Genomic DNA, 15656 nt, shown 5'->3' on the forward strand with positions numbered 1-15656 from the left:
TTTTGCTTCTACACTTCAATCATGATTATAGTTAGAAGACATTAATTGTAAATGAGTTCTAATCTTCGTGTTTATGCATGAGAAAAATCAGAATGTGGCCGACCTGCTTTGTTAAATATTAACAGACATGAAATATCGACACAGATTAAACATATTTAATAAAATCCCAGCTGTTAATCACAGATTCAGTATTAGTGAATGTTTGTGTGACTCTTCCTCACCTCTCTCTCCAGTCTCCCCTGCACCCTATACCTGCCTCGCCCACCAGTCCACAGTCCATCCTGGATGGCAGTAACTCCAACCTGTCAGGCAGCGCCAGCTCCGGAGTCTCCTCCCTCAGTGAGAGCAACTTTGGTGGCCCCGCCTCCTCCTCTGACCCCACCGCCAGCCGCACAGACACCCTGGAGTCCGTCCCCAGCAGCCAGGCTTGGACCACCGACCAGGAGGACCTCGACTCACCTTACCAGCCAGTCAGGTACAGCGTCTCCGAACCTGAAGTCCTGGACGGAGTCAAGCCCCCGCCCTGCCGCAGCCACTCTGCCCCGGGAGGCGTCACCCCGGCTCAGGCGGGGTCCCAAATCCAGCCCCAGGCTCCAGGTTCGGCCTCCATCGGAGTTCAACAAATGCAGCAGCAGGATGTGCTGCCACACCCCCAACACCCCCACTACTACCACCAACTCCACCATCACTTCCACCCACACTACATCCCCCACCACCCGCCTCTCTACCACCTCCATGAGCCTCCGGCGCTGCCCCCTAAACCCTACCTCCGAGAGGGCTGCATCCCTGAAGAGGACTCCCTGATCAGCCAGTCTGCAGCGCCTCCACCTCCCGCACCACGGCCCATGCCACGCAAGATCTCCCAGCCCATAATCGCAGCCACCAAGGATGAGCAGGCTAAAGTGGCGTGGGAGCACGGCATCGGCGAGGAGTAGGACGCCCCCTCATGGTTGTAGAGACAGATAAGAAACTCTTCTTAAAAGAGGGAAAGAAAAGACGTGAGAGCGAGAGCCAAACTACAAACTGGGTCATGAAGTTGAGGGAAGCTCTGATTCGCCCCCCAGCTGTCCTCCAGTTACCACTAAAGGTTTCAGTCTGCTCTCGCACACTCCATCGGGTTAACGAGTCCTTGACCTCTGAGAAGTGTTTCCTTTAACCAAACAGTCCTCACGTCACTGCATCCTGATTCTTTGTTTCTTATATGTGCAGACGGGGGTTTAACCTGAGAAAATGCTGCTCAGCTTTTTCACTAAATTCATGATTACACCTGAAACAGAACCCGTGATTTTACGAAGCGATTTCTAGTCAAATCAAAAAAACCTCGCTCTGAAGATTTAAAGGCAAACGGCACTTTAAAAACATTTTTATTTATGTACAAATAAAACCTATAGACACAGAACGGTCAAAGCAGGGATGTTAAACTGAAGGATTATTTAGATCAGTGATTCCTAAAGTGTGGGCCGCTGCCCCTTAGTGGGCTGTGAAGGTACTGCAGGGTGTCCTCCAGAGGCCAGATTCCATGAACCTCGATGATACAACATTTTACAACATCTGGAGTTTATTTGTGTGGGAATCTTCACATATCCTAAAAAAACTGTAAAAGGACAAACTGCAGGTTTGTGAAGGACTTTCCCTCCTCCCTCGCTGAGCTGACGCAATAAGCACAACAAGATGTTATTTCATGAGATTTCACGTTATTGTCCGTTTTCCTCTCTGCATCACTGCAGATTAACTAAGAAAGGAAAATCATTTCCTTTGTTTTGACTTCACCCAGTTAAGTAGTCTCCCTGTATTTCTATTTTTTTAAAGCCATTGGATAAAAGCCAGATTTTAGGAAAGTGCCTGTCCTGCAGTGAACAAAATGTGGGACACTGTCTTGATGTGGGACGAGGGGACCAAAGGTCAGTCTCGTGTGGACTCCAGTTTAGCAGCTTTAAGTTTGGGAATCACTGATTTAGATGATTTAAAAAGATGAAAACAAAAGGCCAAAATTAAAGCAAATAACTAATGATGATTATTTCTTTCACACAAACAGCGGCTATAAAGGCATCGGTTAAAGGTACTTTTTGTAACGATGTAAATAAAACGTTCACCACCAGGGGGCAGCGTTTGAACAAAAAGGTAATACACCAAAGTACGGCCGGGACCTCATTTGACTACGGTTGATATCTTAACAGAAAACACAGACAGTTTTGGACATAAAGTCATGCTGGTATTTATATTCTGTTAACTTTTGTTAATATTAGAAAACAGGAAGTTACAAAAAGTACCTTTAAGTGATGTTTTATGCAAACAGAGCGACGGCTTTCGAAGATTTTCAGTCACTTTTTCCTGAAATGTTGAAGATAAACGACAGAGATGAGAAGTGTTTATATTTAAGAGAGAATGTAGATACATGTAATACAGTATAAAGAAGTATATGCATATAATTTATATTCAGCCGTTATGCTTTTGATTGAAGAAATGTGCAGATGGCTTTCTGAGCCGACAGTAGCGGCTTCATTGGACGCGATGTGCTCTTCACAACAGCTGAAGGTTTTATTGCAGCTCCTGAAAACAGGAGCGAGGGAACGATTGATCTGAGGGTTTTTTTAAAGCCAACGATGCGTTCAGCGGAAGAACCTGTAAATATGAACGAGGCGTCCGACTGCTGGTATTTTTAGGGATATTAACTGAAGTAAATATTCACCTTTTTTGGCATTTTTTCTATGAAAGTAATGACTGTACATTTTTTAATCAGGGTACTGTTTTGTATGCATGTTCACTGAGCAGAGACTGTGAGGAGAAGCACTGGAAGCACTGGAGAAATACTGTACTGTGCACTGATGTCTTTGTAGTCTAGGAAACCACTTTGAACACCAAGGATGTTGAATCAGCAGGATTTAGTAGTAGACGTGTAAAAGTACTGCAAAGGGTCATACTTTTGTATTTTAGTGTTTTGTTTTAAGTATTCTTTTTACATTTAGCACTCAGATTGTGTGCAGACTGTCATCCTGATCACTTCGCCCCCTTTTGAGGTTGAACAGCCGTTAGCTCACATGGCTAAAATCCTCGTTGTGTTTGCCTGGTGTCCGATCACCTTCTCACATTTTGCATGGTGAAGCTGATCGTTGTGTTTGAGCTTTGTCCTGTTTTGGTTCCTCCTGAAGGTGCAAACTCAGAATCCTGAATCAGTGTCATATTGTGTTGGTGACGATGGCCGGTGGCGCTGTAGTTTGTAGTTTTGAACTTAAGTCCAGCTAAATTTAGATAAATTCATTACAGAAAATAGTCCCCAAAAGCTGTTTCCCCTGTGAGGCTGAATAATAATAATAACACTATTTCTTTGCAAAGTGCTTTGACAGAAAGGGAAAAATAGAAAAATGCATTTCAACAGGAAGCTGCACATCGGGGCGAAGAGCGAGCTGGGACACATTAAAAGTTACAACAGAAGAGAACAACGATGAAATAAATCAAATCAAATCAACATTGTCTACATAAAGGGCTGAAAGCAAAAAACAATGAAATGGGGTGATAAATGCATAAGTAAATATAGGCATCACATAAAAATATGTCTATGAAGAAGTGAGTCAGGTTGAGAGATTTTAGATTTGAGGATTAACGACCTGAGTACGCGCTCTGCCTCGTATGGCTTTAGCTGCTTTAGAGAAGCTGAAGGTTTGTTTTCAGTGGAACGACGAGACTGTGTGTGTGAGCGCGTCTGCACGTTTAGAACCGTCACAAACTTTACTTCATCCATTAAATCATTTTCAGGAGTTACTAAACTCGACCAGTTCTGGATTTTCTGACTCTGTCACACCAGGATGGATGTGTGCAGTAAACACAACCATAGTTTACAAAGAACAGCCAGTCTAAAGAGACGGGCACTAAAGCAGCTTGTTTCAGACACACTGCAGTATTATTTTTAACTATGAGTCATACAAAGCTGCTCTGGTAGAGGAGCTTACATCAAAATATGGAGCTCGAAATGAGCAGAGCGGGTCCACATTAAATATTCAGCTCCTGTAATGTCAGTGAACGTGTGTGCTGCATTCACTGACCCAGTAAGCTACATGGAACAACAGCCATCATTCAGACCGTTGTTGCGCCTGTGCATTTCCTGCTGCGTGCATGGTGTGAGCTGTGTGAACACTGATACGGGCCCGCTGCTTGATTTATCCACCATAAACATACGAGTGAAGCGGTGATGGTTAAAGATGTTCAGTGGAGGTTTAGAGCCGGACTTTTTGTTTTCAGTGGAGCTCTGCGTCCGATGAGTGTTTCCAGTCACTTTATTCCCCACTTATAAAAGTTAAAGCCATGAAACTGTCCTGTGGCTCACACAGAGGCTGCACCACAGCCCAGACAGTTTGCAGCCTTCATGAAACAACATGAGAGGTGAATTATGCAGCACGGCTCGAGTTACCTCCTTGAACCTTTCTGTTTTTAGATCTGTATCTTCACTCTTTATTAGTTTCTTTTAGTTATAAATGTCATTTAAAATAATTTTAGTTCATTTATTCCCTAAATGATCAACTCTTTCATCCTTGTGTGAAGAGTTCGAGCTGATTGTTGTCCTGTTGAAACTGAAACCCATATTAACACTCAGTGCAGCTGATGGTGGATTCATGCGCTGTGTGTATTTACAGCGATATAGAAAGTTGTTACAGACTCGCACTGACGCCTTTGTGTTTATGCCAACAACATATAATCTTACCTCTGTTTTAAACAGCTTTGAGTGCTCTCAAAGTTTTTCTCACAGCACATCTGTCATGCTTGTTGCCTTTGCAAAACATGAAGATTGATATTAATATGTTTAGGTTTATACAAAGCCAGATTTAGAAATCACCTTATTGCATTTTCTTCCTGCAACCTTTACCTACAGTTCACATAACGCACCGGAAGGTTTAATTTTTTATCACTTTTCTGTCATTCTGTGTGTTTGTTGTTTATCTGTAAAGCATCGTGCTCCTGATGCAGTCGTGCTGACCCGTTTATGTTTGATCTTTCTGAGCCTACAAAGAGCTGTGAGCAGGGATGCTGTAAATACATGACACAGGCAGGTTACAGAAGCTTTTCAGCAATGAGAAACTGCAATAATGAAGGTGTGTGCTGTTACGGCAGTTTGTGAGAGAGTGTGTGTTATATCGGGATCGATCTACACGAGAGGGAGAGAGAGAGAAGTCACACACCAGTTTACTAAAGAAAAGTTCACAGCAGAATTAAATGTACATTATTTTCTCCTGATTTTTATTTCTGTTCATCCTTTTAGAACATTTTGATATCTGCCGTCTTTTAAATATATCTGAGCTAAACTGAGATCATTGACAGCTACTGAGAAATAAAGAAAAAGCAACAACCTATTAAAGATGTTTCATGTAGGAACTATTTTCTTTTCCCTGAACTAAACCCGCCAACCGAATCACTCTGCAGGAGAAAATGTGCCTGTGCAACGCCCAATCACAGTGTCCCACTCAGGATCAACCCTCACACATTTAAATGATGTCATCTGTGTTTGCAGCAAAAATGTGAATCAGCATGTTGTCACATACTTTACATGCATATGCTGCAATCACGCACTCATAGATTTCCTTTTGCCTTTTGTGTCGTTGCTCCTTTTGTCTTGTTGTGTTACAGTTTTATTCTGGTGCTTTTTTTTTTTTAAATCTCGGTAACAGTTTGTTTTGTCCTGTGAGTGGACACTGGGATTGGGCCTGTATATAAAGGATGGCTGTAGCTTCCACGTCTGAAAATTAAAACAAAGCTGGAAGTTGCGTTCTTTCCAGTGGCCACTAGGGGGCAACTGTTTGTCCTGCAAAAAAAGTCTGAGAAAACAACCCCGCAGCTTGAACTGTGACCTCAGTAAATATTTACCTGATGAGTCTCACTAGTGTCAGGACTTTAATTTTATCAGCTGTTGATCTATTGGAGGCAAACGAGTGGATAAAAGAGATGTGTAAGCGGTTACTACGGTTACCACAGTTAAAATGACATCTTTGATTTTGCTGTGAACTCTTGCTTTAAACAAACAGTCCTGCACACTTGGTCTGCAGCGATGACGTGTTCAGATTTCAGTGAATCAAACTCGAAGCAGGTGAAGATGAACTATGCAAATCAGAGGTTTGTTTGCAGGACGTTCAGTTCATTCTTTTGTTCTTTGGCTTGAACGTGTCGGATGGCAGGAAAATTAAAAGTAGTTTGGTACTTTTTTAAAGAAAGTAAGTTTTGTGTGAAACTAAAACCACTGACCCCACCAGTCTGTGTTTCCTTTAAAAGGAGGAACGTGGAGGGAAATCCGACGGAGCTCACGGAGGAGACAGGCTGATTTCTTTGTACATAAACGAGGAGAGGGCGTATTTATCGCAGGCATAAAGGGCAAACCTCGTATACATGTAGACTGTGGTCGTCTCGCCTTGTGTTTTCTGATGTAAACCAGTTTTTAAACCCGGTCCACAGCGATCCAAGTTCATTCTGTCGAATTATCCCGATCGTTTCAGGGCAGCTGAGCAGACGTTTATTATGATTTTGTGTATTTTGCATCAATGACAAATCTAGATAGTTCCAACGATGGCACTCCTTTGTATGACGACGCTAATAGTATTTCTTGTATATAAAAGTCTTTGTTGTGTTAGCATGGGTATAAACTGTGACGTGTATGATGGTAGATGTAAATACTCACGTTTTTCCTACTCACTAAACAAACTGCTGTGTTGTGGATTCATGATTAATGACAAACATTAAATGATAAAGTTTTATTGACTCGACTGGATTCAGCCTGTCGTTATTTCACATCTTTGCTGCTATATAAAGTTCAGTTTTTGTTTAATTCATGCAGTCATTATCACAGATACTCAGTTAAATTTATAACTTCCTCCATTAAGTCTGAAACTCATTAAAATACACTTCACATCACTTTTAAAGTTAATTCTTAAACATTTTTAATTTCACTTTTCCAGGAAACGTTCAGGTTCATTTGTGAGATTTTCACATCTGTCGATGTGGTTTAATGGCTTTGATTAGTGTAATATTTTGTCAATAATAAATAACTATAGAAGGAAATGCAGTACAAAGTTTGTACAAACAATTCTTGTTGTTTTTAACTCTTTTGTGCAAGGTGAACTTGAGTGTTTTAAAAGACATCTAAAATAAAATGTATTCATTTTATCAGAGCTACCATAGGCTGAGAGGCGGGGTACACCCTGGACAGGTGGACAGTCTGACGCTGGTCTAACACAGCGAGACAGACAGACATTCTCTCCTATGAGCAGTTTAGCGTTACCAGTTAACCCACAGATCCCACTGTCAGTTTGGCTGGTGGTCATGAGTCGATTCAACCAAAGACTGAGTGAGACTGAGAACCCAACCCCTCTAAAAGCAGCTGGCTTCCTTTTATCCTCGACCTGATTCAGGTCAGCATCTGGAATTGCCCAAGTCTGAGGTCAGCAAACCAAATGAAAAAATAAACATCCACACGAGCAAACATGTGAAAGACATATTTATATTTGTACCAAGTCCTATAAATAATTCAATAACATATAGACTTCAACCTTAACCAAACTCTTAAGCAGGTGATTGAGCTGCTTTTACTCTTTTGCTCCACATCCTGAAAAGGAAGCAACCAGGAAAGGTGAGTACTGTTAACACACTTCTCTTAATACATGTACAAAGAATTTAGGTTGCAAACAAATTACACTGATAACATGTGAACAGCTCTAACTCAGGTTCTTTTTCCTGACGCAGGCAGGACGGCCAGTCCCCCGTCTCTTCACCTTGCACAAGCAGTCACTAAAATATTAGCTAATGAACCTGATGAAGAATCACTAACCCACTAATGCGTGTCTCTTTTTTAAAATATAGGTTTTGGCTCATTTAGCAACTAAAACATAACACCGCTTACCTTTAAACAAGCTTTAAAAAAATGAACATTAGCATTTATTATATTTGCATTAAGACAGCCTGCTAAAGTCTGATTTTCCCACACAAACATCTCCAGGATTCACAGAAAAAGGTCCAAAAATCCAGACTGACTGTTTCCTGAGGTCAGAGGAGAACGGGCAGACTGATTCAAACTGATAAGAAGGCAACGGGAACTCAAGTAAGTGCTCAATGCTCCAGTCAACAAAGCACCTTGTTCAGACTTTGCAACAAAGAATTAAGGCAGAAAAGCATCACATTACAACCAGTGCATTTAAAATGATCTTCATGATCCTCATTAAATAAACATCAGCAGACAGAACATTTACACTACCTGCTGAGAGCCACCATTGCATCAAATAAACAGCAGGGGGAGCCATTGCTCTACTCAGTGTTATATTAAAAAAGGAAGAAGAGTCCAGTGGTTCCTGTATTAGGGAGCTTATGGCTGTGGTTTTGCCCGCTCACACCACCACAGTGGGTTGTGAATCAGGATGTGACTGAAAAGTAAAGTTTCCCCTTTAATTCAAGGAGTTTAATAAATATTTTGAACACACATTTTCAGAGGATCAAAACTAACTGAACCATTAATATCATTTTAAATACAAATATTATTTGTATACTCAGTTTACAGGCAGTTGAAGATTGCCTGTAATGATCTCTAAAAAACTGTCATTGTCATCCAAACACTTATGGACCCGACTTTACGTCATAATTTTGCTTTACATGTTTTTAAGGGAATAACAATAAAATCTTTCGGGTAACAGAGTGGCACTATACAGAGAAAAGCTAAGAAAAGACCTCAGCTGAAGGACACTGATAGTGTTTTTTCTCAAACTTGTTTGGTCTTACCTTTTTATTAACCAGTAAAGAAACTCCCTAAGAAGAGATTAAAAACCATCCTGAGTCGAGATGAACAGGACAAACCTGGAATGTTTGTTTTTAACTGCAGGAAAAATCATCATGAGGAGAACGAGCAACCTCCAGGACGCTCCCCCTGTGATGCAACAGTAATAACCACTGACACGTCCTGCTGCCTCTTTTATATTGCAGACTGATCAAAGATAGTTGACAGCATACACAAAAGGTCGGTAAAGGTTGTAGAAAATTTGTCATGGTGATGGACATGAAGCATGAAATCACAAGTTACATCTCTAACCTGACTTTAAACATTATCACCAACATAACCAACAAACCACAAACTTCAACTCTGAAACTGCCTGAAATCAGAGAGGAGTCACTGTCCTGATCAAAATCTCATCACTTCACTCATTTAAAGTCCTGATCTGTATTAGTGTGGTAGACTGTTTCTGTTGGAGGACCTGCAGGAAGAAAACACAATTCAAGGATTTGATCCATTAAATCCAAACAGAACAGAATATGAACGCAGCTGTCAGTCATGAGAGACAAAGACTTAAATGTTCACTGTGTGAGTGTTTTTCCACTCGCTCAGTGAGACTGAGACTCCTCACAGTGTTACGGGAGGCCGAGGTAATGGCATCCAGAGTAAGAGAAGCTCTCTCTGTGGGACGGAGACAACACCCTCAGTCAATGCGCAGCTCTTTGATTAGGCTGTAGTGAGAATCCAGAAGGCTGTGATCACATGAACTCAGCCGATGCTTCTGTATTGATCTGAACTGATTATTGGGATCCATGCAGGCTGACATCGTGATGAAGGTTCAGACTCAGCTGAATGCTGATGCCCTCCTTATCCACATGTTCCAGCTGATTCCAGTCCAGTGCGTCACGTGACAGTTTTCTTACCGCTTTGATGTCCAGACGTGACTCCAGACAAAGTGAGCAGACAGACACGCGAGCAGGAGAAGACACTCCATCACCGTGGAAATAATCTCAGGAGGAAACATCACTAACAGACACGCTCCTGACAGAAACACTCAGCCCAGCTGACTGTCAGCTGCTGCCGCCACAATAAAAGCTTCAACTGTAATATTATAAATGAGTTTAATAGGTATCGTTGGTGCTTTCCAGGAAGCGAGTCCTGTGGACTTAAACGTGTCACACAGTGCACGCTGTGGATGTTTGCAGCTGTACAAGGCTCGAGTCATAAACATCAGTCCATGAACAAATGAAAGCTCTGAAACCCGATTTCACTGAAATTAAGCATTTCTTTATTTTTCATGATATAAAAACCTCTGTGTTTTAATAAATCACGCTCCAGCTCAAAGGATCATTTTTCTGTAAATCCGATGATTATTTTTCTTTGAGGAAACCTGGAACTTCTGCGTTGTGTCAAACAGGGAGAAAAACCCTTCAAATTATAAATTAAGAATAAATATTCTTCTGCGTCATCATGTTTGTTAAAGGCTGCTGGGAAGTTGATGTTTTTTTTAAGAATTTAATATATTAAAAAGTCAAACAACTTAAAAATCATCAAGAAGGAAAGGAAGCTGTGCTAGCATCTGTTTAACTTTAGAGGGTAGTGGTAAAAATGAGCTATTCAATCATTTCTGTTTGAGGGGCAGGCTTTCTATTTAAATCTCAACAATAAACACTGCCTTTATGAAAATGATGCTTTGTTTGTTTTTGTTGCGTTTTTATGCTTCTAAATGTACAAACATGTGGTTGGTGTGGCTTACAGTATCTGATGTGCTGTCCAGATTTAAACAGAAGGCTGTCTGTGATTTTGTCCATCAGTTATGACAGTAAGCCAGTGTCATTGTTGCACGTTTCTATTGCACTTGTGTCTGTGTCGTTCTGTTCTGTCTGGTGTTGCACTGCTGTCGTTTTGCATTTTTGAGTTGAGGCAGCCTGAAGTTTATGAATATCTGAAAATACACAATCGACACGGACACACAGCTAAAGTCAGGAGTGTTTTATTTAAAGGTTCAGAAGTTTTTACAGGATCAACCAAATCTTCTTCCGCTTTACTCACTCGTCATAAATACGTCCGTCCTCATCATGAAGACCGAAACTCTCTTTTAATTTTCTATTCAGGAGTATTCATGTAAATATTGTATTTTCCACACATAATCATACTTGTTCAAAGTGCTATGAGCTTTGGTGCTTTTATGTCAGTCCAAATTAAGAAGAAAAAAAAAATCATGAAAATTATGATTATGAAACTTTATGTAATCAACATGAATCAAAACCAAAAATAAGATAATATTTGTATCACGCTTATTAAAAATCAACATAACAAACTGCTTTACAAACATAAAATAGACATTGAAAATATCATTTTGACAGCAGCTTGGTTCTTAAATACATCATTTTGAGTTTTAACAGCACAAACTTCACTGTGAACGGAACACCTGCTGATGACTGAATAAAAACAGTTTTTCATCCTGAGAGATGTTAAAAAGAGACGTGAACACCTCAAATACAGACAGACTTTCCTCCAACAAGTCGACTCGACATGAAGACAAAAGTAAAAACTATCTCTGATTTCTCAGAGTTACTGTTTGTGGTTCGAGTCCCTGAGATTTTGGAGTGAAACACTCAGTTTTATGATCAATATGATCTCACTGACTCCTCACAGACAGCAGTGTGACACACACACACACACACACAAATATTTATATCCTTGTGGGGACATCTCATTGACATAATGCTTTCCTTAGCCACGTACCCTAACCATCAGAAATGAATGCCTAACCCTGGAGGGAGGAGACAGCGAAGAAAATCTTCACATCGTGGTGCGACAGTCTAGGACTGGGCGATATATTGAGTTTTTAACTATATTTGTCTGTCAGTGCGCCCCAGGGTGGCTGTGGCTACAATATAGCTTGCCATCACCAGTGTGTGAATGGGTGGTTGAGTGGATGTGTAAAGCGCTTTGGGATCCTTAGGGACTAGTAAAGCGCTATACAAATACAGGCCATTTACCATTTACCATATATTGATATATTTTTATACGAGATATAAGATGTGACAATATCGTTTATATCGATATAGTCTATGTTACATTATAATTATACTTGTTTGCCTCTCTTTCGTCCACTTTTGTCTCTACGCAATGTTAGTCTGCCCCTCTCCTTCACTGAACACAACTCCCCCTCCCCCTAGGGATGTGGGATACCACTGATTTCCTTTCCAATCCGATACCAAGTAAAATTCGATGATACTGATCCAATACCGATACTCTAATGTAATGTTTCATTGTATTTCATAATACAATATATAATTGTATTATGGAATTGTAATAATGATATAATAATATAGCTTCATAATTATCACAGGACATCAGACTACTTGTTCATATTGCTTAATAATGCAGAATTATCATATAGAAATAAAATACCTGAAGTTGTGCGCTATTTGAACACGTTGCCGGCCTGCAGCACTAAAGGACTCCCTATCAGCACCTGTCCCTCTCCTCCTCTTCAGTTCGCCTTAGCATAAGCTTGTCATATTCTGTGATATGATTTACTCTGAGGTGTTTGACAAGGTTAGTGGCGTTGCCACAACACCTCACTATCTTGCCACATGTATCGCAAACCGCGTCTTGGCTATTTGTGGAGGTAAAATACGTCCACACATGACTCCGTTTACTCTCAGCCATTGCTGTGAGTGCTAGTGGTGTGCGGATCGATATTGAAATATCGATTCTTCCGATACCAGTAATTTATGTTCTAGAATCGATTCTCATATTAAAATATCGATATTTTAGTACTTTGGGGTAAATTTGTCATTTTTCATTAACAAGAACACAGTGAAAAGAAACTATATCGTTTGGATATATCGCAACTATATCGTACTTTCTCTTACGCCTTTCATAGTCATATGCGAAATGAATCATAGAGCAAATGAATCACTCACTCACCCCCGCCCTCCTGGCTCACAGCTTCTTCTTCTTCTTGGTTGGCAACCAATGTTAAGGTGCATTACCGCCCCCTGGCTCACAGCTCAGTGGACATTTAGATGAGAAAATATATACAGGTCCTTCTCAAAAAATTAGCATATTGTGATAAAGTTCATTATTTCCTGTAATGTACTGATAAACATTAGACTTTCATATATTTTAGATTCATTACACACAACTGAAGTAGTTCAAGCCTTTCATTGTTTTAATATTGATGATTTTGGCATACATAACTCGTGAAAACCCAAAATTCCTGTCTCAAAAAATTAGCATATCATGAAAAGGTTCTCTAAACGAGCTATTAACCTAACCATCTGAATCAACGAATTAACTCTAAACACCTGAAAAAGATTCCTGAGGCTTTTAAAAACTCCCAGCCTGGTTCATTACCCAAAACCGCAATCATGGGTAAGACTGCCGACCTGACTGCTGTCCAGAAGGCCATCACTGACACCCTCAAGCAAGAGGGTAAGACACAGAAAGAAATTCCTGAACGAATAGGCTGTTCTCAGAGTGCTGTATCAAGGCACCTCAGTGGGAAGTCTGTGGGAAGGAAAAACTGTGGCAGAAAACGCTGCACAACGAGAAGAGGTGACCGGACCCTGAGGAAGATTGTGGAGAGGAACCGATTCCAGACCTTGGGGGACCTGCGGAAGAAGTGGACTGAGTCTGGAGTAGAAACATCCAGAGCCACCGTGTACAGGCGTGTGCAGGAAATGGGCTACAGGTGCCGCATTCCCCAGGTCAAGCCACTCTTGAACCAGAAACAGCGGCAGAAGTGCCTGACCTGGGCTACAGAGAAGCAGCACTGGACTGTTGCTCAGTGGTCCAAAGTACTTTTTTTGGATGAAAGCAACTTTTGCATGTCATTCGGAAATCAAGGTGCCAGAGTCTGGAGGAAGACTGGGGAGAGGGAAATGCCAAAATGCCTGAAGTCCAGTGTCAAGTACCCACAGTCAGTGATGGTCTGGGGTGCCATGTCAGCTGCCGGTGTTGGTCCACTGTGTTTTATCAAGGGCAGGGTCAATGCAGCTAGCTATCAGGAGATTTTGGAGCACTTCATGCTTCCATCTGCTGAAAAGCTTTATGGAGATGAAGATTTCATTTTTCAGCACGACCTGGCACCTGCTCACAGTGCCAAGACCACTGGTAAATGGTTTACTGACCATGGTATTACTGTGCTCAATTGGCCTGCCAACTCTCCTGACCTGAACCCCATAGAGACTCTGTGGGATATTGTGAAGAGAAAGTTGAGAGACGCAAGACCCAACACTCTGGATGAGCTTAAGGCCGCTATCGAAGCATCCTGGGCCTCCATAACACCTCAGCAGTGCCACAGGCTGATTGCCTCCATGCCACGCCGCATTGAAGCAGTCATTTCTGCAAAAGGATTCCCGACCAAGTATTGAGTGCATAACTGCACATAATTATTTGAAGGTTGACTTTTTTTTGTATTAAAAACACTTTTCTTTTATTGGTCGGATGAAATATGCTAATTTTTTGAGACAGGAATTTTGGGTTTTCATGAGTTATGTATGCCAAAATCATCAATATTAAAACAATGAAAGGCTTGAACTACTTCAGTTGTGTGTAATGAATCTAAAATATATGAAAGTCTAATGTTTATCAGTACATTACAGGAAATAATGAACTTTATCACAATATGCTAATTTTTTGAGAAGGACCTGTATTTGACACATTTAAGGAAAATACTAATAAAATATAAATAAACAAAATAAATGTTCCCTTTAGAAATTTTTTGCTCTATAAAATAGTTGTTTTCTTTTAGAATCATTCATCTTAGCAGTAGGATTTACATGAAAAGAGAAACAAATTAAATTTGAGTGAAAATGTACATTTTTTGCACTCTCTGGTCAACTGACTCAGTGAATCAAATGACTCAAAAAACACGATTCACTTTGGTGAGTGACTCATTAAAACTCGATTCAGTAAAAAGAATCAAATTTACCATCACTACTTGCTACTGAAAACAAGAAAAAAGCCGTCCTGCTATGGGCTGAACCATTTGTTAACGGTGGAGGGGGGAACACTATCCAATATATTCAGTTTTAGCATTTATATTCACTGTTGACTGTAACTACGCTCAAAATGTTAATGCTGTCTTATTTTAATAAACAACACTGTCATATGCAAAACTGGGGTGGCACTTGGGGTGGCAAGGGATCATTTTAGGGTGGCACTTGCCACCCCATGCCACCCTTCTAGATCCGCCCCTGTCTGGTAAGACCACAGGTGGAGGTGTCTGCTTCTACATTAATAGTGGCTGGTGCACAGATGTAACAGTGATTGCTCAGCACTGCTCTTCCTCTCTGGAATACCTTTTTATTCACTGCAAACCGTTTTATTCTCCGCGGGAGTTTGCTTCATTCATCTTGGCTGCTGTTTACATCCCGCCAGATGCGGATGTGCAGGCAGCTCAGTGCACCCTCGCAGAGCAGATACTGCACATGGAGCGGACTTTCCCGGACTCTCTCATTATTTCTCTTGGGGACTTTAACAAAGCCAATCTGAGCCAAGAGCTTCCCAAATACAAGCAGCATATTAAATGCCCGACCAGAGAGGAGAGGACATTGGACCACTGTTACAGCACGATCAGCGGGGCCTATCGCACGGTGCCCCGCGCTTCACTCGGACTTTCTGACCACGTCATGATCCACCTGATCCCCGCGTACAGACAGAGGCTGAAGCTCTCCAAACCTGTCGCGAGGACTAAAAAACTGTGGAGCAGTCGAGGCTGTGGAGGAGCTTTGCACGTGTTTGGAGTCCACAGACTGGGACACAATGAAGGCTGCTTCTAACAGCTTGGACGAGTTTACGGACACTGTCACCTCCTATATCCACTTCTGTGAGGACAGCATTGTGCCATCACGCACCAGGGTGAGTTATAACAATGACAAACCCTGGTTTACTCCTAAACTCA

General features: G+C 41.3%; 1 protein-coding gene across 10 annotated transcripts in view; it reads left to right on the plus strand.

The window, feature by feature from the left end:
- Window positions 1-6741, plus strand: part of LOC134627344 (dedicator of cytokinesis protein 3-like) — a 252523-nt gene extending 245782 nt beyond the window's left edge. For 9 of the 10 annotated variants that reach the window (XM_063473338.1, XM_063473343.1, XM_063473339.1 and 6 more), the window contains one exon: window positions 234-6741. In XM_063473338.1, coding sequence (XP_063329408.1) covers window positions 234-935 — 702 coding nt within the window. In that variant the 3' untranslated portion in view covers window positions 936-6741. The remainder of the gene's footprint in view (window positions 1-233) is intronic. The other variant, XM_063473348.1, reaches the window with a different exon arrangement.
- Window positions 6742-15656: the final 8915 nt, after the last annotated feature.

The sequence above is a fragment of the Pelmatolapia mariae genome, linkage group LG5, assembly GCF_036321145.2.
Source record: "Pelmatolapia mariae isolate MD_Pm_ZW linkage group LG5, Pm_UMD_F_2, whole genome shotgun sequence".
In the NCBI taxonomy this organism is placed as follows: domain Eukaryota; kingdom Metazoa; phylum Chordata; class Actinopteri; order Cichliformes; family Cichlidae; genus Pelmatolapia; species Pelmatolapia mariae.